Source organism: Monomorium pharaonis, chromosome 7, assembly GCF_013373865.1.
Source record: "Monomorium pharaonis isolate MP-MQ-018 chromosome 7, ASM1337386v2, whole genome shotgun sequence".
Taxonomy (NCBI): domain Eukaryota; kingdom Metazoa; phylum Arthropoda; class Insecta; order Hymenoptera; family Formicidae; genus Monomorium; species Monomorium pharaonis.
In genome coordinates, this window is record NC_050473.1 from 21,033,164 (window position 1) to 21,057,290 (window position 24,127).

At 30.1% G+C, this 24,127-nt stretch overlaps 5 protein-coding genes and 1 long non-coding RNA gene across 12 annotated transcripts in view; all 6 read left to right on the forward strand.

Moving 5' to 3' along the window:
• Nucleotides 1–133: 133 nt before the first annotated feature.
• Nucleotides 134–4,942, forward strand: LOC118646466. Of its 2 annotated transcripts, XM_036289441.1 has the most exons (9): nucleotides 134–669; nucleotides 836–960; nucleotides 1,181–1,285; nucleotides 1,365–1,638; nucleotides 1,749–1,849; nucleotides 2,995–3,214; nucleotides 4,235–4,348; nucleotides 4,445–4,699; nucleotides 4,769–4,942. In XM_036289441.1, the coding sequence occupies exons 1-9, from the start codon at nucleotides 498–500 to the stop codon at nucleotides 4,777–4,779; spliced, it is 1,377 nt and encodes a 458-aa protein (XP_036145334.1). In that variant the 5' UTR covers nucleotides 134–497; the 3' UTR covers nucleotides 4,780–4,942. The 2 variants fall into 2 exon arrangements, with proteins under 2 accessions (XP_036145334.1, XP_036145335.1); XM_036289442.1 differs by lacking the exon at nucleotides 4,235–4,348.
• A 154-nt stretch (nucleotides 4,943–5,096) lies between these two features.
• On the forward strand, nucleotides 5,097–7,739 carry LOC118646614. Of its 2 annotated transcripts, XM_036289891.1 has the most exons (3): nucleotides 5,099–5,848; nucleotides 5,918–6,174; nucleotides 7,570–7,739. In XM_036289891.1, the coding sequence occupies exons 1-3, from the start codon at nucleotides 5,514–5,516 to the stop codon at nucleotides 7,599–7,601; spliced, it is 624 nt and encodes a 207-aa protein (XP_036145784.1). In that variant the 5' UTR covers nucleotides 5,099–5,513; the 3' UTR covers nucleotides 7,602–7,739. The 2 variants fall into 2 exon arrangements, with proteins under 2 accessions (XP_036145783.1, XP_036145784.1); XM_036289890.1 differs by having other exon boundaries at nucleotides 5,097–6,174.
• Nucleotides 7,740–7,816: 77 nt separating this feature from the next.
• On the forward strand, nucleotides 7,817–10,330 carry LOC118646616. The gene is made up of 4 exons (XM_036289893.1): nucleotides 7,817–7,958; nucleotides 8,043–8,093; nucleotides 8,187–8,376; nucleotides 9,968–10,330. Exons 2-4 carry the CDS (start codon nucleotides 8,043–8,045, stop codon nucleotides 10,306–10,308), a joined length of 582 nt encoding a protein of 193 aa, XP_036145786.1. The 5' UTR covers nucleotides 7,817–7,958; the 3' UTR covers nucleotides 10,309–10,330.
• Nucleotides 10,331–10,440: 110 nt separating this feature from the next.
• On the forward strand, nucleotides 10,441–11,985 carry LOC118646615. Its single transcript, XM_036289892.1, has 4 exons — nucleotides 10,441–10,596; nucleotides 10,719–10,963; nucleotides 11,042–11,210; nucleotides 11,785–11,985. Exons 1-4 carry the CDS (start codon nucleotides 10,473–10,475, stop codon nucleotides 11,883–11,885), a joined length of 639 nt encoding a protein of 212 aa, XP_036145785.1. The 5' UTR covers nucleotides 10,441–10,472; the 3' UTR covers nucleotides 11,886–11,985.
• Nucleotides 11,986–16,431: 4,446 nt separating this feature from the next.
• LOC118646746 lies at nucleotides 16,432–17,443 on the forward strand. Its single transcript, XR_004964195.1, has 2 exons — nucleotides 16,432–16,820; nucleotides 17,284–17,443. It is a non-coding gene; the product is annotated as an uncharacterized LOC118646746 (long non-coding RNA).
• Nucleotides 17,444–18,267: 824 nt separating this feature from the next.
• The window catches only part of LOC105831277 (RNA-binding protein 42), a 109,045-nt gene continuing 103,185 nt past the window's right edge, over nucleotides 18,268–24,127 (forward strand). For 4 of the 5 annotated variants that reach the window (XM_036290320.1, XM_012671285.2, XM_036290322.1 and 1 more), the window contains exons 1-2: nucleotides 18,268–18,428; nucleotides 18,544–18,639. In XM_036290320.1, coding sequence (XP_036146213.1) covers nucleotides 18,599–18,639 — 41 coding nt within the window. In that variant the 5' untranslated portion in view covers nucleotides 18,268–18,428; nucleotides 18,544–18,598. Of the gene's footprint in view, nucleotides 18,429–18,540; nucleotides 18,640–24,127 lie in introns of all 5 variants that reach the window. The other variant, XM_036290321.1, reaches the window with a different exon arrangement.

A 24,127-nucleotide genomic window follows, 5' to 3' on the forward strand; every position in this document is an offset into this window, starting at 1 on the left:
TCATGATATTAGACCTGTTCTTTTTAGCTGCACTGATGCACTGGTGCAACAAGTTAAAGTGAGACAAATATATTTTTTCTCATTCTAACTTGTTACACCAGTGCAGCAGTGCAGCGAAAAAGAACAGACCAATTGTACCTTATGGCTTTCGTTTTCGGTACGAACTACGAACACGTGCGTCCCGGCTGCACGTGACGTGCAGTCAATGATTGGGCGCACGGTATTGGTAGCCGGCAGGCAATATCGTTCTCGATTCTCGGTGCCTGGCGAATGTGATTTTCTCTGCTTTCGCGTGCTCGGTAATTTCGACGTCCTTAGTCCTGATATCATTTCTTGAGCTGTGTATTCGCGTTCGGTTCTCTTGCCTGCACAGCATTAATCGATTCTCGCGTCGTTTAAATCTGAGCGATTTCTCGTGTTCGATTTCTGCCCAAACCGGCATTTTCGTGTTCACGCGACGTGTGTGTGTTGACCGTCCACATTGCGTGGGCCGAAACATGTATGCGTACGTGCGGATTCCGCCAACAAAAAATGTCCACGAGTTTCGGAAAGTTGTGCCGGTGAAAGATATTAAAAGATTCAATTCACAAAATCCACTTAATCCGCGACAATTGTATAAAATTAAGCACAATGGAGATATCGTCGTAGGTCACGTTCTACGTACTGCAAGTAAGTAAAAAAATTATATTGTCTTATATATTTAAATTTTTTATTGTACCAGATTATCAAAAATTTCCTTAAAAAATTCCTTTAAAAAAACATTTAATGCAACAGATTTTTTATATAAATTTATTGTTAAATATTTTTATTATTAATTTATTATCATTATTTGTAGATACCAAGAGCGAATTGGAAGCAATGGTGGCAGGAAAAAGGATGAATGTCCCACCGTCACAACATCTACTGTCACCATCTGACAGCTTTAGCACTGATATTGAAAACTCACCAAAGTCTGCTAAGGTACGTTAATATACTAAGAAACAATAGCCTTGTTCGTTTTGTCTATTCTGGGTCTACTCGGAGCAAACCCAAGCAGACCAATGCATACTTTAATAGGTTGGCGTCATCGGAATCAATTAGAGTGCGTTGATCTGCTTGGGTTTGCTCCGAGTAGACCCAGGACAGACAAAACGAACAAGGCTAATGACTCTACAGTGAATTTATTATGTTTTTTTTATAGAGGAAAGGTGAAAATTTAGAACATATAAAACAACATAGGCTAAAGCAATTAAAAGAACGTCAGGCTTTGTGTGCAATTAATGCACAGTCTGTTGAAGAATACCAGGTATGAAAATTTGACACAAATTTTTATAAACTTGATATAAAGTGATTTATGGAATTATGACAAACACATTATTAAATAGGAACATAGCACTTGCCGCAACAGCAGCTCGCCGACTTCCAATATTGAAATAGAAGATTTAAAACATACTATAAACGCATATAAAGCCCAATGTGATTTTTTAAAAGACAGTCTCCAGAGAAAAGAAAAAATAATTGCGGAAAAGGAGGAATGGATTGTTAAACAAAAAGATATGGAAGTAACTATTGCGGCATTACAGAAAGAAGTACAAACATTACGTCGATTGAATATTGAATTGCAGGAAGCTGCAATCTTAAAAGGAAAAGAAATCCAAAGTTCGTATATATAGATATATATATGTTTAATATACACAACATAGCAGCTATATTGTATAATATGAAATAATAATACAATTATTATTATGTAATTGATCACTTTTTTACAGATTTCAATGAAGGCAACAATTTAAATGTGGTTACAGGAAACAACCTAACAGTGTTAAATAAACATCCGGCAGTTGGTTATATAACGCCTGATAATAAAAGCGTAAGTGATTTCAATGTTTGCAAGATTAATTTACAGATATTTTTCTACTTACAACAGGATTACGTTCGTAATACTTTGTTTGTAAATCGAATTTATTTGTAAGTTGAATGAATAGCATTTATATTTTATGTAGTTTATATGATAAATGAAACTTTATTTAAGCAAAATAATTATAACTAAAAACGATTACAGATCTATTTAGAAAATAACGAAACAAAATGTTTTTCTAAATTATTTTTAATACATTTAATTATTATTATAAAATTAATATTTAGCTTAAACACAGATTAATTTCACCAAGTGATTAAAAAATAAGATTTTTTTCTTAAAAATAAAACTTAATATAACATTTAATATTATAAAAATAATATTTAATTTAAATCATTGATTAACGAGTGTTTTGTTAGATTAATTATAATTAATCTACTTGTTTATTTTTAGTCAATAGCATACCGGTTGTACATAAATCCGAAAATTTATAAATTGAGATAGTCACAAGTAGAGGGATATCTGTACTTATCTTCAAGTTTTCCAAATTTCCTGAATATTTTCTAAAATTTATAACATTCGCGTGGGAAAACACTTTTTAAAATTTATTTCATATATTTATTATTGTACATTTAGTCATTCGTAACTTCCATGTAAAAAATTATTTTTTAATTTTCTTTTTAATAAATATTTATATATTTAACAACATCAAATAGTAATTAAACAGATATGAAAAAATGTCTTTAAGTTTGCGTTATTATAAATTGAATTTTTATTTATAACTATAGTATTTGTTTTGACCATTTTTATGTAATATACAATAATAAATTACAATAGTCTTTTTCAGATATATGTTACGCAAATTATTGAAAAAATTTTAATAAGTTAAATTTAAATTTTCAATGTAAAAATAAATTATTAATTAAAAATATAGATTAAAAAAAACATCAACTGATTGGATAGTTTTGCAAACAGTACCACAGAATTTTACATAATGAAGCAAACTAATATTTATAAAAGATTGTTATCTAAACAATTTTAACTTTTGTTATTGCTCCCCGCAATAATAACCTTTGGAAATCTGCCCAAGTTTTTTATTACAATATTTTCTTTATATGTCATATCTACGAATGTAATATAACAATTAAATCTTGCAGATTCATCTTGGATATGGCGAATACTTGCCCAAAACTGCATATGTTGCAGCTGCTTGCGATTGCAGAAGGCCTGCAATTTTTGTTCGGCAAATCGCGATTTGTCTGTTTTCTTTGGAGACGCTTTTAAACAGCACTGTAACAGGCAAAGGAAGTAACCGAAATAGAAATTCTAAAAAGCCGGAAAATGCCTTAGATTGCAACAAAATTTTAGCGATTAAAGGTAATCATGTGTAATATGTAATTTCGTATTATCTCATCAATGATTTCTTTCTCTTTTATTATTGTTTTTCTTTGTATAATCGCTTTTCTTATTATTAGACGACGAATAAAATATATCATAAAACAGTCAACCCTTAACATTTTTTACAACCACAACGATATTGAGATTTTAATTTTTTGCTGAAATTGCAACCGGTGGTGTACAAAGTAATCATATTTATATCTACGAAGATAAATTTAATTCTCTTTAACATTAGAAACTATATTAATGCTTTTAAATATATGTATCTAATTATATTTGCGATAATAGAAGAAAACACTGGTCTAAACATTTTTGCTGGAAACATTTGTTTTAGAGCAAAGGCTGCAACTCAAATAAATGAAAACAAAGTTTTCTAATTTTATTGTTGCATATTTTGCATTATTTTACAATTTATTTAGAAATTTTGTTTGTTAAAGTCGCTATTAGTCTTCAAAATAACATGTCATTGTTTAAGGGTAACATAAGACATGTTATTTGAAGACCAATAACAATTTTAACAAACAATTAAAATTTCTCATGTAATTTACAAAATATTGCAAAATACACAATAAAATTAGTAAACATTTGTAATATGTACCTACGTTTTATTTTTTGCAAAAGTTAGAGTTGAATTGAGTTGAGTTGCAGCTTTAGTTGTGTTGACGAGGCCCTTTGTTCTAAAACGAATGTCTCCAACAAAATTAAAAAACATTCAGTGTATCTTTTATTTTTGACAAATTGTAATGGAGCAAACATTTGAAAACACCAATTTCTAATTAATATTCAAGAGAATTAAAATTATTTCCACAGATAAATATGGATACTTTGTATAATACCGATTGTAACTTTAATAAAACATTGAAATTTCAATATTATTGTAAAAAAAGTAAAGGGCTGATTGTTTAAGAGTAAATTTTATTCTTTGCCTAACAATACAATAACATTTTATTTTCTAATTCTCTTTGATAATATACTATTAAGTACTCTTCTTTTCTTTAGCTATATACTATCATTATTTAACGGTTGAAAAACAAATTCCACCAGCAGAGGCGGACAAATTGGTGGAAAAAACTAGAAATATTTTAGCTAAATTTATATCTTCCTTAAAAGATTGTAAGCAATTTTGTTTCAAAATGCGACTATTACAGTTACAACTTTTTTATTGAGATGTTTTTGTACCGACATATTTATAATATAAACATTTTTCAGCGCATACATGTACTACAGAAAAAGAAACTCATGCAATGGATGAGGTTCTCAATTCAGAAGAAGAATTGGACATCGAACAAAACATTGAGCAAAATGTTGAATCGAATATTCAACGGGACACTGATGAATCGAACATCGACTCGTTAAGAATGGAAGAAGCTGCACAAGTGCCTAATGAGGAGACATCTACATCGAATGAAAATGACAACGATCCGGACTTTGCTGTCCTTATCCCAGCCGAGTCATCAGACAGTGGTGGGTACAAATAAATATAATACTTATTTTTCGAAACCACTTATACTTATCACAATTTCTTTTTTCCAGATTCTGTTTAAACCGTGAAGGTTTTGGGACATTTTAGTGTCAAGAGTCAAGATTATATTTATATCTATTATAAATATTAAGTGTTTTTATTTAACATTTTATTTTTACATTTTTTATTTTTACAAGTATCTTTTGTTTAACTTTATCTGATTTTTTATGTTTTGTTTGATTATAATTTTTAATCGAAAGTTTTTTATTAATACTTTATGTTAGATACTTGATTATTAATATTAATGTTATTTTTTGTTTTTTTATAAATTTTAATTGGTATTTTTATTTGTAATATTAATAAAAGTTATAGTAACAATTATATGTATGGTAAATAAAAAGTATAGTAATTATATAGTAAATAAAAAAACGTTTATCTATAACCATTGAAATTTATTATCCTTTCCTATTTTCATAAAATTGTGTGTGTGTGTGTGTGAGTGAGTTTGGTCATTACGGGATTCATTGGAATTTAAAACAATAATTTTCTAAACCATCTAATGCCATACAATTCCATAACCTCTACGGATTCCATAGGATTGAATGGGATTGAAAATTTCTTTTTTGGATTCCATGGGATTAGATCATCTCATTTCGAATCCCATCTAATTCCATCTAATTCCGTCAAAAAAGGAATTCAAAGGTATTAAAAATTTTTAATACCTTTGAATCCTTTTTCGTTTGCTGGGAGGGTATCAGATCCAATATTCGATCAAAATTGTCAAAGGAACATTTTGCTGCTAATCAAGAAATTGTGATGGATGTCAATATTGATGGAATGAAACCCTTTCCGCAGAGTCATTCTCAAAAAGAATTTTGGCCTATTTTGGGGAATTTTGCCAATCAGGATGCACCATTTATTATAGCAGTATTTTATGGTGACGGCAAACCTAATAACTTGAATCTATTTCTGGAAGAATATGTTGCAGAAGTGTCTGATCTTCAAGAAAATGGTTTTGAATTTAATGGGACTATTTATCCGTTTAGAGTAAGAAATTATATTCTGGACGCCCCTGCTCGAGCTTTCATCAAATGCTGCATCGGGCATGGTGGAACTTTTGCCTGTGAAAAGTGTTGCGTCAGAGGTTGCAGGTATAGAGGTCGCGAAATTTTTATTGATATGAATGCCAATCTTAGATCTGACGAATCATATAATGCCAGAGAAAACCCTGAACATCACACTGGTGCGTCACCATTAGAAAGGATTGGAACTGGAATGGTCTCCCAATTCAGACTGGACAGTATGCATTTAAAAGATCAGGGTGCTTTTAAGAGGTGGTTAAAATTCTTATTGATTGTTCGGGGTAATTTTACTTGGTCCGATGCAACTCTTAGGGCTGTGTCAGATGCTCTTGTGGAATTGGCCCCGCATACTCCCAGAGAATTTAATCGCAAACCCACACAACTTGAGAGATCAGGTAATAAACTAAAAGCTCAAGAACTCAGGAGAATTGCACTTTACGATGGGGTAAAGATTTTCAAAGATCACCTTGCTCCTGCACTGTATCAGAATTTTTTATTATTTTATACCGCAACATACATTCTATCTAGTCCTCATTTGCTTAACCGATATGTTGATATTGCGGAAGAGATACTGAGAGAATTTGTTACTCATTCCATTCAAATATTTGGACGAGAATTTGTAGTTTACAACATACCCAGAGAACATTATGACGTCTTAAAGACGTCTAAAAGACGTCTTATATTTCTATAAGACGTCTTATAAAACTATCAGAAAGACGTCTTTTAGACGTCTTTAAGACGTCTTATGACCCGATTTAAGACGTTTTTAAGACGTCTAAAAGACGTCTAATTTTTTTTATTTATGACGTTTTTGAGACGTCTTATATAAAAATTATTTTAGACATCCCTGGCGAAAAAATTTCTACAAAATTCTAAAAAACTACAAAAATTTACAAAAATGTTCCAATTCTGGCATTTTTTTGTAGTTTTTACAGAAAAATGCTAAATTTGAAACACACTTTTGTAAATTTTTGTAGTTTTTTAGAATTTCGTAGAAAATTTTTCCACCAAGGATTCCAAAAGCTAGGTTTATTATTTTTATTTTTTATTATTTTAAACAAAATACTTTATATTTATATTTCATTATTTTTATTTTATTATTAAGATAAGTTTTTTTATAAATAAAAAATTTTATATTATATATTTCAATTTTATTTCATGTTTTCGTGATTGGAAATTACAGAATTTTACAAAGATACTGGATTCAGTCACATATTTTACAGCAACTTAAGCGCAACACTATTATCGTCCGGTTTATTAATTGTCAAAAACTGTTGTCAGAAATGTTGTCAGAAAGGTTAATTATTTCCAATAACAGCCTACACACGCGATACGTACGAGAGTTAAAAAGTTGTGTTGTATTAACGTATCCACACTCGGCTGCGTTACACAGCAAACCGGGACAAAACGTCCCAACACACACGCGATACGTGCAAGAGTTCAAAAATTGATACGGGATAAGCACGTCGATCGACTTGATCGCATCACACGGCAGATTTGGTTATGTGCGTCATTCGACGTCTTAAAAACGTCTTTCTCAGACGTCGTAAAGACGTCTAAATGGCGTCTCAAAGAATATGTCTTAAAAAGACGTATTTTAGACGTCTTAAGAGAGACGTCTAAAATAAGACGATTTTAAGACGTCATAAAGACGTCTTTTAATAAAGTCTCAAAGACGTCTCTTTTAAGACGTCTTAAAGATGTCTTTTAGACATGCGTGTTGTCTGGGTACATAGTCTAATTCATTTGGCTGAAGAGTGCCGACAACATGGTGTACTTGACCATTTCAGTGCATACAAATTTGAGAATCATCTGGGTATAATTAAGCGCAGTCTCCGGTGTCCTTATCAACCTTTGCAACAGGTTGCTAATCGAGATTCAGAGGCTAATGGGGAGCTCAGAAGAACTGTCAACAAAACACTAGGTCCTCAAGAAATCTGCTTGAGTAAAAAACAAGAAACTCCAGCTGGGATTTTAGAAAATCATTACAGCATGATAAGGATTTGTGACATGACTCTTGCTGTAAACGAAGCTGACTGCTGCTTTGTGACTAATCATAATGATATCATAATCCTGACAAATATTATCCACACTCCTCAGGGATATATTAGATTGGCCGGTCATCGGTTCACACGTATGACAAGTTATTATGAGTTTCCCATAGACTCTGCCGACATAGGTATTTATAGTGTTTCTAAATTGAGTGACCGAGAACAGCTTTTTCGTCTCTCAGACGTTGTTCGTAAATGTTATCTTATTCCAGATGGAAATATATATTTGTGTATACCACTTACCCACTCCTCGTAATGTTCTGGTATGTAACGTGATTTAATCAACTCATTCATTTTATAGGAATAATTATTGCTCTTATATAAGTTAATGAAAAATTTACTTTTATTTCTTGCAGTATTCCGTTGTTGTATTTACTGAGGAAGATACAGTCGACGTAGTAGCCACCAAATGGATAACAGATAATGGCACGGCAGTGTACTGGCCACCAACTAATAAAGGACAGTCAATATCAAGGCTTGTGATGGGGCTTGTTGTTCCTAATAATGACTGGAAGAAATGCCCAGTGATAGTAGAACATAGTTACAGTATGTATGACTTAATTTAATTTTTAATTTCTAGTTCGAATCACACACACACACACACACACACACACACACACAAGTTATTCCACATAACTGTTATCTGAAGTAATGATATGAGATAATTATTGTAAAACATTAGATTAAGATAACAGCAGAAATTTTGATTATTTATATAAACGATTAAATTACAATTTAAAAAATTTAATTAATTTATTCTATTTACTTATTTACTTGTTTATTTTATTTTTTTGTTTACATTAAATTTTAGCTGAAAATATTAATTCTTGTTTTTTCTCTCTTGTTTTTGTTTCGAATAAACAGTTAATCATAATTACATTTAAATTTACCCTGGTAAAAATATAAAATCAAAATGTAAGTAAAATGTAAAGAGAGAGTAATAGAAGCGTTAAAAAAACTTCTATTACTTTCTTTACATTCCATTTACGCTTTGATTTTATATTTTTATCAGGGTATAGTAAAATGTAGTTGCTACTTCTTTTAAGTGCCAAAAATGTGAAAATATATTACTGTTATCCAGATAGGAAAATATGCAAAAAAATTTTAGTAGCATTAAACTTTTTTAATGTAATTTTTAATATATTACGTCATAATTGTAAATCTAATTTAAAAATCATTAATTCTAGATTTAATTTTGTCTTATGTACAGCAATTTTTTTAATTGGATGTTGAAAATAAATACTTATATAACTACCCAGATAGCCAAATAAAGGCAACGTGTTGTTATTTTGCTGTCACTTATTCCCTATTAATTTTATCAAACTAAAGCCAAGGTGTTTCCTCAAACTGTCTGTTGTTCTGACATCATGTAAAATTCTACATTAGAATTCAACAAACTGACGGCAAGTTGTCAACATGCATGCACAATTGCTGTCAATGTGACAAGTTTATTATTCTTCAATGCATGCACTTATAATTTTATAAACTCATGAAGGTTATTTGCTCTCCTGATGTTAACTTCGTTCCACGTTAAATTACAATGACAGCAAATTGTGGGCAAGTTCACAACATGCATGCAGTGCATTAATTTACCCGATATGCTTAATCTCGCTTGGCTATCTGGGTATAATATAATGTAGAATTATCTTAGCACAATTAAAACTGAGTATATTTCAGAAAATTTTATAATGTACAAATTGTTGGAAAACAAAAGGAAATCATTACATCATAAATTGTGCAATTATTATTTAAATGTTTTTAAATGAAAATTTTACACAAAAATTTGAAATAATATGCATAAAACATAATATTATTTTAACATTACTTCTAAATATTTAATAAAAAGTTCAATAAATTATTTATGAAAGATTTAGAAATTATAATTACAAACTGCTTTAGAGCAGAAAATATTATTTACGCTGTTATATATGTAACAATTATTGCGAAAATTCCTGTCTTGGTATTTACTTTGCCTAGGTATTTATTTTTAATAACAATAAAGTCTATAAATTTAAAAAGAATAAAAAAATAAGAAAGATAATAGAAAAAGTTATCTAGATTAATTACTTAAATAATACTCTATATTATACAAATTTTATAATTATAATAAATTTAAGCTTTGTCTACCTTTTTGTAGAAACTTATAATGTAGCTCGGACAGCAGCCATGAAGAAGGCTGATACAGGCGAAGTTTTAGATTCGGAAGTAACGGATAAAGAAAAGGGAAGAGGCAAACGACGTATTACAAAAGCAAAACATTTTGATGATACTGATGAAGATATGGATAATGTAAACGCTGTTCTAAATTATAGAAAAAAGAAAAAGAAAGCCATTGTGTCTAGTGAGTCTGATGATGACAGAAGATCACTGCCTGCTGCAGAAGTAAGTGGGATTAGAGAAAAATTAAAAGCGCTTCAACAGAGAAATGCATCAACCTCAAAAGATGTCTGTTGCATTATCTACACGAAAGAAGAGTAGCTCTGGATATGATACGTTGGCGAAGGAAAATATTCCTGCAACGGTATTCAATGAATCACAAAAGAAGCAAATTAAAGCAACTTGTACCAAATTGATAAGTGATAATAAATTCAGTCCAACGAAAAACCTTGGTGAAGCATCTTCTTTATATAAAACTGTCGTAGATGATGATAAGTATTCATCAGATTCAGTCGCATCAACAGAATACTCCGTTTTATACCCAACAAAATACATTTTTGGATACATCAAAGGAGAAAATTTCAAGAAATTTCATGTCGTTACAGAACAGTGAGTTTATACAGATTTATACCGATTTCTTAAATGCATCTTAGAAAAAGAATTCTATTAACAGCCTATTTTTCTTAATACAAGATTTGTTTGTTTCTAATACAAGGAATAAATTGTTTTAGCCAATTCATCCGAATCAGTATATTCGGGATCCAGTGTCGAAATGGTGAAAATGGAATTACTCCATGAATTGAACAGTAAGTTGGATTTTATCATGATTCAAAATCAGCGACTCATGAAGAAGCTATATCCGGAAGAAATTGCGCTCAAGAGACCTAATAATTTTCCATCTCTCCCACTTCAATCTGAGGATGATTTCGAAAATTTCGAAAAATTCTTGCAAAGTGAAATTAATTTCATCAGCACAGTTAATAATTTTTTAAATTTGTCTACTTATAAGAAATTGTTCAAGAACGTTATAACTTATTTTAACTTTTCTTCTTAGGTGGATTTTTTCCATTCGCTTGTTCTTGATTGTGTGATGGAGGGAAAGGCAACAGGAAAATTAATGAGACGATGTATATCGAACCGTCTCTCCAAAATGATGAGTTGGAGTGGGACCAACAAAACAAAACTTAACTTCCAGAAATCAAAATTAAAAGAAGTAATATTTTGTGAGTATTATTTTAATTAATGCTTGTAAATGTTTTTTTGTCTCAAGTTCTTCTAAAGTTTTGTCTAAAATTTCTAGCCTTGAAATAAAAATATGATTATAATTAAAATTAATTATATTTGTATAATTAACTGTTTATATTCGAAGAGAATTTTAGTAAAAAAATTACATTTCTGTATATAAATCCAATAAAAGTTAATACAGTTTTAATTTAATTCTTAAATACTTTATGCCGTTGCGTTATAGCGTGAAATTGAGAAATAATTTAGTTTTAAATTTTTTAATAAATAATGAACATAAAATTTTTAACGTTTTTAAATCTAGATCTTTTTTAGTGCATAGGAAATGTAAAACGACATAAAAGTTCAAAATGCGCGGTCTCTTTTTCCGCGCAGTCCAATGGTTTTTAGCCCAAAAGTGATTAATTCTGAACTTTTGTATCGTTCTAAATTTCCTGCATTGTGAGTTTGAAAAAAAATTGAGCAATATTTAACATTCTCTTTTCTCTATGGTTCTCCTTTCTTTTTTCTTTTTTTTCCCTCAAGCTCAATATTCATACAATCCATATTTTTCAGGTTCACTTCTCAAGTTGTATCCTGGTAGTAAACTCTTAGAAGCCGAGGCTACTATGAAAAGATGGTTAAACACGAATGCACAGCGCTTGGTCATCGATTAATTCTTCGTGTTTTTTTAAAATATTTGCGATTATGCTTACAGCTTTATTTTTAATCAATAATTTTGTGATATTTGTAAATTTAAGATTTTATTTATACAATTTCTATTTTTTTTATATACGGAATGAATCTTAAGGGCTGTTCTAAATTTTTTTTTTTTCGGGAAATAGATTCCCAGATAGCACAGAGTTAAAAAAGAACTCAATTATATGTCACTAATTATAAATTCTTTTTGAGATGCAAAAAAAGTTCTTTTTACAAAAAGAACTCTTGCATCTCAAAAAAAATTCATAATTGATGACATACAATTGAATTTTTTTTGAACTCTCTGTGTTATCTGATTACCAATTGTAAACTTAATTCACAACACATGTACGACATATGTATGTGCATATGCCGTACATGTGTGTATAAAGATGTTACAGTCGGTAATTTATTCTATAGTAAAAAATTGAAACAGTCGTTAAAATTCATGTATATGTTTCTTTTTGTTTATATATTTTATTGATGAAATTATTTTGAAAAATTGTTTTGTTTGTATTCATTGCATTTTATTAAATAAGTTTAAGAGATTACAATAAGTTTGAGAGATTCTGGGGCTCGATTCTTGAATTTATTCGCAAGAGAAACGTATTTGCAAATTCTGTTCTTACAGAAAAGTTAGAAATTTATTGGCTATCGTATGGCTATTAACCAATAAACTTACAACTTTCTGTTAGAGCGAGTATTTGCGTATACGTTTCTTTTGCAAATGACTTCAAGAATCGGGCCCCTGTAACTTTTCTACAGATTTAAAAGATATTGTACTGTATGAGATATATATATAACACGCAGATGGTTTATTAAAAATAAAGCGATTACACTTGAGACTTATTACTTATTGTATTCTTTATCGTGACCGCGACACACATATTATGTTTGTGCAATAGTTTCTATCTATTTAGGCAAACCTGCATAATTACATAACCATATAAGTAAAGAAAATAATTCAATTGCATTTCTATTATAAATTGTGATTGAAATTTTCTTTATGACTACAATTATGTAGCTATACAAGTTTACCCTGGTGAAAATGTAAAATCGGAGCTTAAGTCGAATGTAAAGAGAGAGTAATAGAAGCGTTAACAAACTTTCTATAAAACGTAAATTGAAACAATGAAATGTTAACGCTTTTTTTACATTTTAATGTTTCAATTTACACTTCGTAGAAGGGTAATTAGTTAACGCTTCTATTACTCTCTCTTTACATTCGACTTACGCTCCAATTTTACATTTTCGCCAGCGTATGTATAAATTCATATAAAATAGTCAATGTGATGTTATTTTGACGTCCAAATGACATCAAAAATTGGTCAATATTGAGGGACTGATTGACGTCAAAATGACTTTGTTTTATTTGACCTCAAGTTGATGTCAGTTTGATGTCATCTTGACTAATATGTGTTGCTTGGGATTGTTCAACAGATAAAATTTGTATAAAATGTAAATTATACACACATAATTAATATTCATATTAAATTGACTTAAAAAAACTGCGCCGCTTCTATGGAAAAAATTTTGAAGAAAACGTAAATAACATTTTCGTTGTGGCTTTGTGCGAAAAATAAATAAAAGGATTCATTGTAACTTATTGTTCTAGCCTGGTAGCTAAACTAATAAAGTTAACAAAAAATAACTATTAAAAATAAGACTAGAGTGTAAAAAACTATAATTGATATAAAAAGTACCTTAAAAAAATCAATTTTGCAACAAATTTTTATAAACAAATTATTGTAAATTGACTGTACAAACTAATTATGCTAATCGGAAAAAATAACGAAAAAAATATTATAATATGTGTATAACATTTTTTGTGTCGTTCTCTCTCTTTGATGATTATGCTAAAAATAAATATGTTTATAACAATTTGTTACAAAATTTTTAAAGCTTAAAAAATCCACACAATAACAAAATTATTACCAAATTATTTAATTTATTTTAATTAATTTTTAAAAATGACATTAATTTTCTTCAAAATTTTTTCCATAGAAGCGGCGCAGTTTTTTTTAAGTCAATTTAATATGAATATTAATTATGTGTGTATAATTTACATTTTATACAAATGTTATCTGACATATTAATGATGTATATAAAAAATATTAAATATAATAATTTGTTAATATTCTAAATTTTCTAAGTAAAAAAGGTTTCTGTCTCAAAAACATAATATATATATTTGCATTACGCGAGCGAGCAATACAGTGGCTTAGTTTACATCGTGCATTTGATACGCGTATCAGGTACCATATTCGTATCAAATTCGTACTAAATATTTAGTACGCACGATGTAAACGCTGCCGGATCAATTTGGTACGAGCGTATCAAGTAGGAGTATCGTACTAAACTGATACGCGTATTAAGTGATACAAATGTCGATGTAAACGCATAAAACGCATTTTAGAGAGAATTTAGCAATTGAGCATAACCTCAGTGCTAAAATCTAAAAACCGGTGTGAAAATGTCTTAGTAGGAGATATCAACATGAATTAAATTTGTATTATATTTTTCACAGTACATGCTTAGTACATTCGATGTAAACGCGCCCGTACTAAGGCTTTGGTGCGCACCAAACTTAATACGCGTACTAAGGTTTTGACGATGGCCTAGTTTACATCGTGCATTTGATACGCGTATCAAGTAGTGAATTTAAGCTGATCAGCCAATGATTAAACACATTCACTAGTTATTTACTATTTGATACGCGTATCAAATGCACGATGTAAACTAGGCCGATGTAAACTAAGCCAGTAAGGGAGGCGAGCGAGATGAGAATAACAACGTGCAAGGAAGCTCGATCCGATTCTTGGGCTTCAGCATGCTCTCATTATTCTCATCTCGCTCACTTCTATTACTATCTCATTCGTTCTTAATAATCTCTCGCTCGCTCCTTTTACTGTTTCGCTCGTTCTTATTGAATGTCTCGTTCGCTCTTGTATTTTCTCGCTCGCACACATACGAAAAATCAATAACTCTGTTACCGTCATTTCGTCCACATAGCACGGAACACAACCAGGTAACACGAACGCACACCAAACGAACGATTTTATTGACAGGATCGAAAAGTGGATGTGGTACGTAGTTCTACATCCACGTTTGGCGCTGATGCTACATCCACATTTCGGTCGCACGAAAAAGGCCGCGGTGGCCTTTGAGTATATATACATGGAGGAGGAATTGCTATGGTTTCATGTAGACAGTGGGTGTTTACGATAATGGGTATCCGAGTAATTTTCTCTAGGACCGAAATATATGATAAGCACAACCATCTACTATCATCATGATTCGTGACAACTCAATGCTGTCCGGTATAGCCAAATCATCACGAGCAAGTTGCGAGTTCCGTGAGTTTGTAGCAGGTAACCTAAAAAGTACGACATAAATAATTTGATTATTACAATTAAAAATAATCTGTTTTTAATGTATGATAAGATTATTAACTTTAAAATAGTAATTATATGTAACACAATCATGTATTTTTAAAGTATTGTTTAAAGTAATATCAGAGATTATTTTATTTACAAATATTTATTTTGTCTATCAAGTTTCTATCATAACGGTATTATTTCAAAACCTAATATAATATTTTAATTAAACATTGATTCTCAATAAATGTTATTATTTATTATTAACTAACATATATATTAGAAAAGTCATCTTTTATTAAACGGATGGTGTTAACACTTTGAAACAAATGAGATAAATTATGTAAAATTACTAAATAAATAATTATTAATAATATTTTTTAGATTACAAGTAAAATAAAAATTTAAGTATAAATATTTTTCTTTCTTGTAACAACTGTTAATGATAAGTTGCATGGTGTTATCATTATTTTAAAAATCATATATCTTTATGTATAAATATTATGCATGAATATTTCACTAATGTGAAACTAATAATAATGTTTACAATAAATTTTTTAAATTTGTAATACAAGTGCATAGTAAATTAAGATATACTGTAAACAGATATACGTTAGATATACGTTATAATAGAAACTTGATAGACAAATTAATAAATAAAATATTTGTAAATAAAATAATCTCTTTAATATTACTTTAGACAATACTTTAAAAATACATGATTGTGTTATATAATTACTATTTTAATGAAGTTAATAATCTTACCATACATTAAAAACAGATTATTTTTAATTGTAATAATCAAATTATTTATGTCGTACTTTTTAGGTTACCTGCTACAAACTCACGGAACTCGCAACTCGCAACTTGCTCGTGATGATTTGGCTATACCGGACAGCATTGAGTTGTCACGAATCATGATGATAGTAGATGGTTGTGCTTATCATATATTTCGGTCCTAGAGAAAATTACTCAGATAGCCATTATCGTAAACACCCAGTGTGTCCAAGATCTGTGCAAGAGAGAAAGGTATATCATGATACTCGCTTTCTCTGCGCATGCGTTAATATCATTATCTGCACCGCAGTTTCAACACTTCTTGTGCACTTCTTGTGCACTTTTGTACTTATTTACGGATTGTATGCGTGTGTAAAACATACAATGCCAGCCATTGTACATATAGCGTTTGACGCATGCGCAGAGAGAGCAGGTATCATGATATACCTTTCTCTCTCGCACCACTGATCTCATTAAAGTGGATATGGCATAGGACGAAATAAGTGTGACCAATTGAAGGTTGTAGTCTCTGTACACAATATGGCGGTGTATACGAATACGAACACAGTTTACTGTGACAATGATACGAAATTCCACGTGTAATTAATTATCTATAGACGTAGATGTGTATCAGTTTTATCCAAAATATTACTTTTTTTATAATAAAAATAGTAAAATAGTAAAATAGTGAGATTCCAAAATTAAAAAATGTGTTTATTGTGGAAAAGGAAGTGAAAATAAACAACAAACGTTTCATAGGTGAGTAAGGTTAAGTCTGAAAAGTTTAATAATAATATGTTTAATATATAATGTATCTGGATTCAAATATGTACCTCATAAGTACATAAGTATTTGTTGAATACACATTTTTATTATGTTGCTTTAAATTACAAATTTAAGTTTTAAGTGATACATTTGTTTTGAATTCATATATTTTAAGTTATAAAATATATTTATAATGTAACATTATTGTCATTATATTTAAATAGCACAGCATGTGACTTGCAAAGTTTAATAAAGCACGCAAAATAACATTTTTCTATTACTACTTTTCTATTACTATTTTCTAAAAAACGCGATAAAAAAATTATCTTATTTTCTTCTATGCTGTGCATGTATATAGTGCATGTATATACATTTTATTATGTACATTATAATATTTATACTTAAATATTAAATAAATCTATGCTAATCTATGTCTAATAGTTACTTTTTTTACAAGCTGCAAGTATGGATTACTACAACACAATTAAGGACACGAGGACAAAATAAGCTATAACAATACCCTTTAAACTTATTTATAAGTTTAGTAGTAGTAGTATTATTTATTAGTAAAATTATTTAACAAGATGGTCATAAATAAAAATTTACGATTTTTAGACACTTGCAAAATTTTATTTTTTAATCTTTTATTTATCTTCTTATTTAATAAAATATTTATATATTTTGACTCAATTTATACATAAAAATGTTATATATTACCAAATATTTTTTTAAATATTACAAAATATTTGTTATAAAGTCACTTACAAATGTCACTTACAATTATAAAAAAATACATAATATTAAATGTTATATGTATGATATAAAACAATATTATAAAAATTCAAATAAACACATTCCAGATTAATATTTTAGAACATTTCAAATTACTAAACATATACATTTTAATATATTTTGTAAATTAATTAATTTTTTAATTCATTTTTACTGGTTACATTATAATCATATTTTATATTTTTACAATATATCTTATTTAACACATATATTTTGTGTTAGTCATTCAAATTTTCCGCCAAAAGCGTGTACGCTGACTACAACTTTAATGGCTTCCGGTATTCTATTGGTCACACTTTTTTACCTTAGATTATTAGGGTATGCCATATCCACTTTAATGAGATCAGTGTCTCGCACAGATCTTGGACACACTTTCAGTGCTGGCATTCCTCCTCCATGTATATATACTCAAAGGCGGTGGCCGCTCTTAGGCTTCTCTCTGTTTACACCGAGCACTTTGTACGCGTATCAAATAGTAAATAACTAGTGAATGTGTTTAATCATTGGCTGATCAGCTTAAATTCACTATTTGATACGCGTACCAAGTGCTCGATGTAAACTAGAGCTAGGGCTACTTGATACGCGTACCAACGTACCAAGTGCTCGGTGTAAACTAGCCATATGATGTCGAAGAAAGATAGAGCACGCTCACAGCACCAAAAAGCGTGCTCTCCGAACCCAACCTATATGTGCTTATGCAAGTTGTGTGGATATACCATAAATGGTGATTCGCGTAAGGAGGTTAAGTGACTTAAAGCGTGGTACTTTATCCCTGGAGGGACGGTAATCCAAAGGGCAGAGACAAAGAAGGTTAAGTGACTTGGAGTAATAATAATAATAATTATAAGTTGAAATAATAAGTATCAACTAAATCTTTTTATGTTTGAGAGAAAATTAATTAATTTTATTTATTGACTCCAAGTAGGTGTATCTGCGTGTATAAAAACAAATTCTTGTCGCCTCAACAACCACTTACAGATATGGATGACAAACTTCGCCAAATGGAAGATGAAATGAATAGGTACGACGAAACAATTTTTGCCGCCTGAATTTTTCTTTTAGACGTATCTTAAGAAAATCGTATCTCTAAGCTTGTTCGATTATTCTGAATGTATTTCTGTATGTTGCTTTGATGTAATCCTGGCGAAAATATTTCTTATAACTTAATATTTTTTATATTTTAAATTTGAAGATTTCTGAAAAAATCCTTAAACTTATTCAGGGTTAATTATTATAAGTTTTGTTTAAAAATTATAAAGTAATAAATTTTAAAAATATTAAAATTATGTATACTGTACAGCATTGAAAAATTGCATTTGCATTGCAACAATGTTCTATAACAATAGATTATTTTATAGAAATAAATATATTATACTAAATTTTATTTAAATATTTGGTAATACTGAACCCAGCTAACCATTTGCTACCAAATTGTTAGCAGACTGTTAAAAATTTCTTGCTGAATTAGGCTGCCAAAATCATGGCCTACTGTGTCCTTGAGTGTGCCCTAATTGTAAGGAAAAATTGTCATCAAATCCTGATATCAAATTGGGTGCAATACCAAAGCAGATTTGTCACTAGCAGTACGATGATAAATTCATGCAGCAAATTGAAAAGATGTTGCAACTTAAACTCACAGCAGAATAATGCTAAATATGCAGTAGATCTGTATTTACAAATAATGACAGATTAGCGACAGATTTGTTAAAATTTTTTTTTTCACAGTTATGATTTTATTTGAGAATCGATTTAAGCAATGATTCCATCTCCTGGAAAGATTTATTAATTCAGGAGTAGAAACAGATCGAATAATTTACCCCACCCCTTTTTAGCATTTAATATTTCCTATGAAGGGGGGGGGGGGGCTCAATTGATCTATTTTCTTCCTTCATATCGCATGTATATCATCTATTTTAGGTGTAATTAAATTTACAAAATTTCTTGGAGTTAAATGTCACTCCAAAAAAATGAAAATACTACCAGTCCACAGGCACAGCAAAGGAAGGTAATTCTTGCTTATCTTAGTCGCATTGCGAGTGGTCTTTATGTAGCGAGTTGCATTTTACTCCCGAGACAGTAGGTCGCCTATCGACGGTGCCACGCCAATTTGACATTTCGACAGATCTGCTGCGTTTCTGGTATCAATCTGTCGCGTACTTTGACGCACAAATGTTGTTGCATTTCTACAGGCAATTTGCTGACATTGTTTGCACTTTGATGTTTGTCGTCAATCTGTCATCAATACTTCCAATAATTCTGCTTGCAGTTTACTATTATTTTGTCATGTATTCTGATGACAAATGTTGCTAAATATATGCTAACAGTGTTTGCAATGACAAGATATGTTTTTCATTTGCTGCCTTTTTGGCAACAGAATCTGTTTTTGTCACAGCAGAAATGGTTATCGGGGAAGGAAATGGGCCTCACTGAATTACTTAAAACTTTACAATATCGTGTATTTTTGTGCATAGAATATGAATCTGTAAGTAAAAATCGTTGCTTTGCTTCGAGTAAAGCGAAATATTAATTGTTAAAGTTAATCACTTCAAGATTAAGAAAAAATCATATCGACAAATACCAGCGCAGCACATCAGCACATAAGCATGCGGTTACGTCTGCATGTTTCTTATTAACATAGAGCTTGTATTAATGGAGGGGCCTTGGTGCATCGCGACGCGCGCGGGGAGAATCGACAGAGAGGTGGATGTATTCTGTCTTTTTTCGTGTGGGAACAGGTTCGTAACTATACAATCTGAGGCCCGATTCTCGAACTCGTAAGAAAAAAAATTGCTTACAAAGATAACACTGTGTATTCATTAAGCGGGTACATAATTTAGAATCTAAAAGATGCATGCCAATCAATGAATACATAGTATTACTTTCGTATATAAAAATTTTTTGTACTAATTGTAACAGCCCGAGACCCGAGTAGGCACCAAGTAGGTAGGCTCGTACCTGTCGTATGTGCGCTTCTTTCCTTCTAGAAAACGGAGTGGTGGGGATGTCCAACACGAAAAGAGACAGAATATATGAGAACATATTCATGTCTCTGTCGATTCTCCCCGCGCGGACTCCGGCATATAACAATGGCCCCTCCATTAATACAAGCTCTATGCTTATTAATAATAGGCGCATAATAGGCGCATGCAAAAAGTGCGCGAAATTCTAATGTGTATGTACGTATTTAATCTCATTTTGCGTAGAAATTTGCGAAGGGTTGTGCAGAGAACGTATGGGCGGGGGAGGAAAGAAGCTCTGTATAGGATATATAACAATTTCAAATCTGACATCGCAACGTGGTTAATTGAATATCCATGGCCAAATAGCGACTTAAAATTGCTTGGGTTAGAGTTAGGAAAAAATATTGGGAGAGAATGCAGGGGGAGGGGCGAAGTCTCTCCCCCGCCTACGCGTTTTTTGAGAATATATTCTCTTTCAATCAAAAGCACAAGTAGTTCAAAGCAAAGTATTTCCTGCTTTAACCAAAAGTACACTGTACTTCTTATTTATATTTGATTAAAGCAGAAAATATTTTCGCGCATTTTTACGTCAATGCACCTGGTCAATGCGTCTACATTGTGTCGATATGACAGAAATCCTAACTTTACAATTGTCAACTTTAGTACTTAATAACTTTTATATTATTTGACAGCGATACTTTTAACTTACTGATTCTTGTTCTACGCACAAAAATATACGATATTGTAAAGTTTCAAGCAAATCGATGAGGTAGCTTAGAGTCCCTATAATAAGAGTCCAGACAACATTTTTAGTTCGACAAAACATGGCGTCATAAATATAAATAGTGGCACAGATTAATAAAGACTGATAGTGGTATATTACTGTGTAAGATATTGTGATTTATAAAGGCATAAACAACTAAAACAATATTATAAAAAATAAAGTAAAGTATATAAAAAAAAAAGAAATATTGTAATGCATGATATAATGCATAATCATAAAAATTACAATTTCTAACCTTTAATATTATATTTAATGTTTATTATAAATTACAAAAATTTTGTAGAAAATGCCTGCTGCGTGCCTAATTTTTTGTTAACGAAGCAATCTACAATTATTTTTATGAAATGGAAATTATTATAAGGAGGTATTTACCTTATATTAGAAACAAAAATTGTAATTTAATAAAATTCTTTATTTCCAAAATGGTTAATATTTGCTGTGACACGCTGGAAACTTGTTGCAATTTATTCAATAAAATAATGAAACGTTTTATTTTATTATTTTGCATAAAAATTGATTGCAAAAAAGGGCGATTAAAAAATAAAATTTATAGCAGTAAAACTATGGCTAGGCATGCTGTTATTGAATAATGTTATCTTTTATTTAAAATTATGTTGTTTTTATTTTTATACAAATAAAACTTTTAAAAACAAATTTATTTCCCATTGTTCGATACCTACTAGTTGAATAATACCGCGAGCAAAGTATTAATTTAAGACACCTTATTGGTTCCGCCACGCTTTGTCGGCACCAATAGGATTACTGACAACGTTGTCCAGACTCTTATTATAGAGAATTTAAGGTAGCCCGTCTGCTTCAGTATTACCAAATATTTTGATTTTCAGTTATATATTTTGAACATTTATTAACTATCTCCAATACAATCTAAATGGAAATTAATTATTGTTAAAATCTTTTATGTTTAAATATTCCAAAAAAATTCTAGTATTCTATTATTAAAATATATACTGGTCAACAAAAGCGCATACAAAAATTTATGTCGAAATTTTGCCTAATTTTAAATAAGTATAACTTCGCGAAAAATCATCGCATTTTCATTTTCTAAAAAGCATTTTAAAACTCTCTACTTTCAGATGAATTTTGGTGATTTCAATTATCTTTTTTTTTACGAAACGGCACAATGATAAAACTTGATCCGACAAAATAAAAATTTTTATGTAATTTTGCTGCATTGCACCTGCTGTGGAAAAAATCACAAAGACTTTCTGCTACTTGTATCTTACTGTGGGATCTTTTTCCCTTATTTTGAGTGATTGCTTATCGCTATGCGATTTTTTTATCGAGTTATTGAGATTTTAAGAAAAAATGATTTTTTTTACTTTTATCGCTTATTACTCGTTAATAGATCAACGTACAGCGTCCTGCAAGAAAAAGGAAAGCTGAAAGTTTGCACTTTTGAACGCTATTATAAATTTTTTTTATAGATTTATTTTTTTTTTAACAACAAATGGCGTCCGAAAATTACTTAAAATATTGCATATTTTACAGTTTTTATTTAGTTCAATGTAGTGAAGAAAGATTCAATCACATCGCTAAAGCAAAGTTTTATAGTATGATTACTTCCCAGTAATAAACACTAACGTTCTTTGATTAATTAGTGCTTGTAAACGTTCTTATATGTTTATGCACCTCTCAATAATGTTCTGTGGAATTTCGTGCCAAATTTGCCTAAGCGCTTTTCCCAATTTATCAATTAACATTTGAAAGTGCGCATTTTCAGTTTTCCACTGTTTTTGTGGAGCGCTGTACATTGATTTATTCACGAGCAATGAGCGATTAACTCCGTCCAAAAAAATCGCACAGCGATGAACAACCACTCAAAAAAAGGGAAAAGATCCCGCTGTAAGATGCAAGTAATAGAAAGTTTTCGCGATTTTTTTCACAGGTGTAATGCAGCAAAGTTGCATACAAATTTTTATTTTGACGGGTCAAATTTTATCATTGCGTTTTGTAAAAAAAAAGATAATTAAAATTACCAAAATTCATCTGAAAGTAGAGAGTTCAAGCTTTAAAATTCTTTTTGAAAAATGAAAATGCGATTTTTGGCGGTGTTATACTTATCCGAACAAATGTACCTTTTTAAAAAAAAAGATAAAAAAAGACGTCAATATGTGTGTGTGCCCTTAAGAAAAAAATATTAATTAGGTAAATTGTTTTATTGTCTTATTGTTTTATTGTCTTATTATCTTCCCTTCAAAAATAATGATATAAAGTAAATGCGCCAATTATAAGAATATTTATACAAACTTTATTTATTATAACTTTTTATTAAAATATTTAATAATAAACGGGCTTGATGATCAAATAATTGAATGATTAAAAACAACTAACGGGATTATAGTGAAGCAAAAACTTAGCGTGCCCGGGTCGCATTTTTTCTATATTTCCAAGACTATGTTATTAATATCAATAATGTATACAAGAATGCGATTAATGTGCTTGGGTTTTGTTTTACTATCTGTCAGTTTTTGCTTTACTATCTGTTATTACCCAGTGAATACAGTAATATAGTAGCAAGGTAACAGCAATGTAACCGAATATAACAGGTTACATTACTCTGATATTATACGTAATAAATAATATTGTAACTTACATGTAAGTTACAATTTCCGACTCAGCAATATAACATGTTATATAACATGTTATCTAACCGTCACATTACAGTTACATGCGTTCCGTTTCACGCATGATACGCATATCCTGTTTCTGAAAATGATAACATAAAGAGACTTCTAAAAGATAAC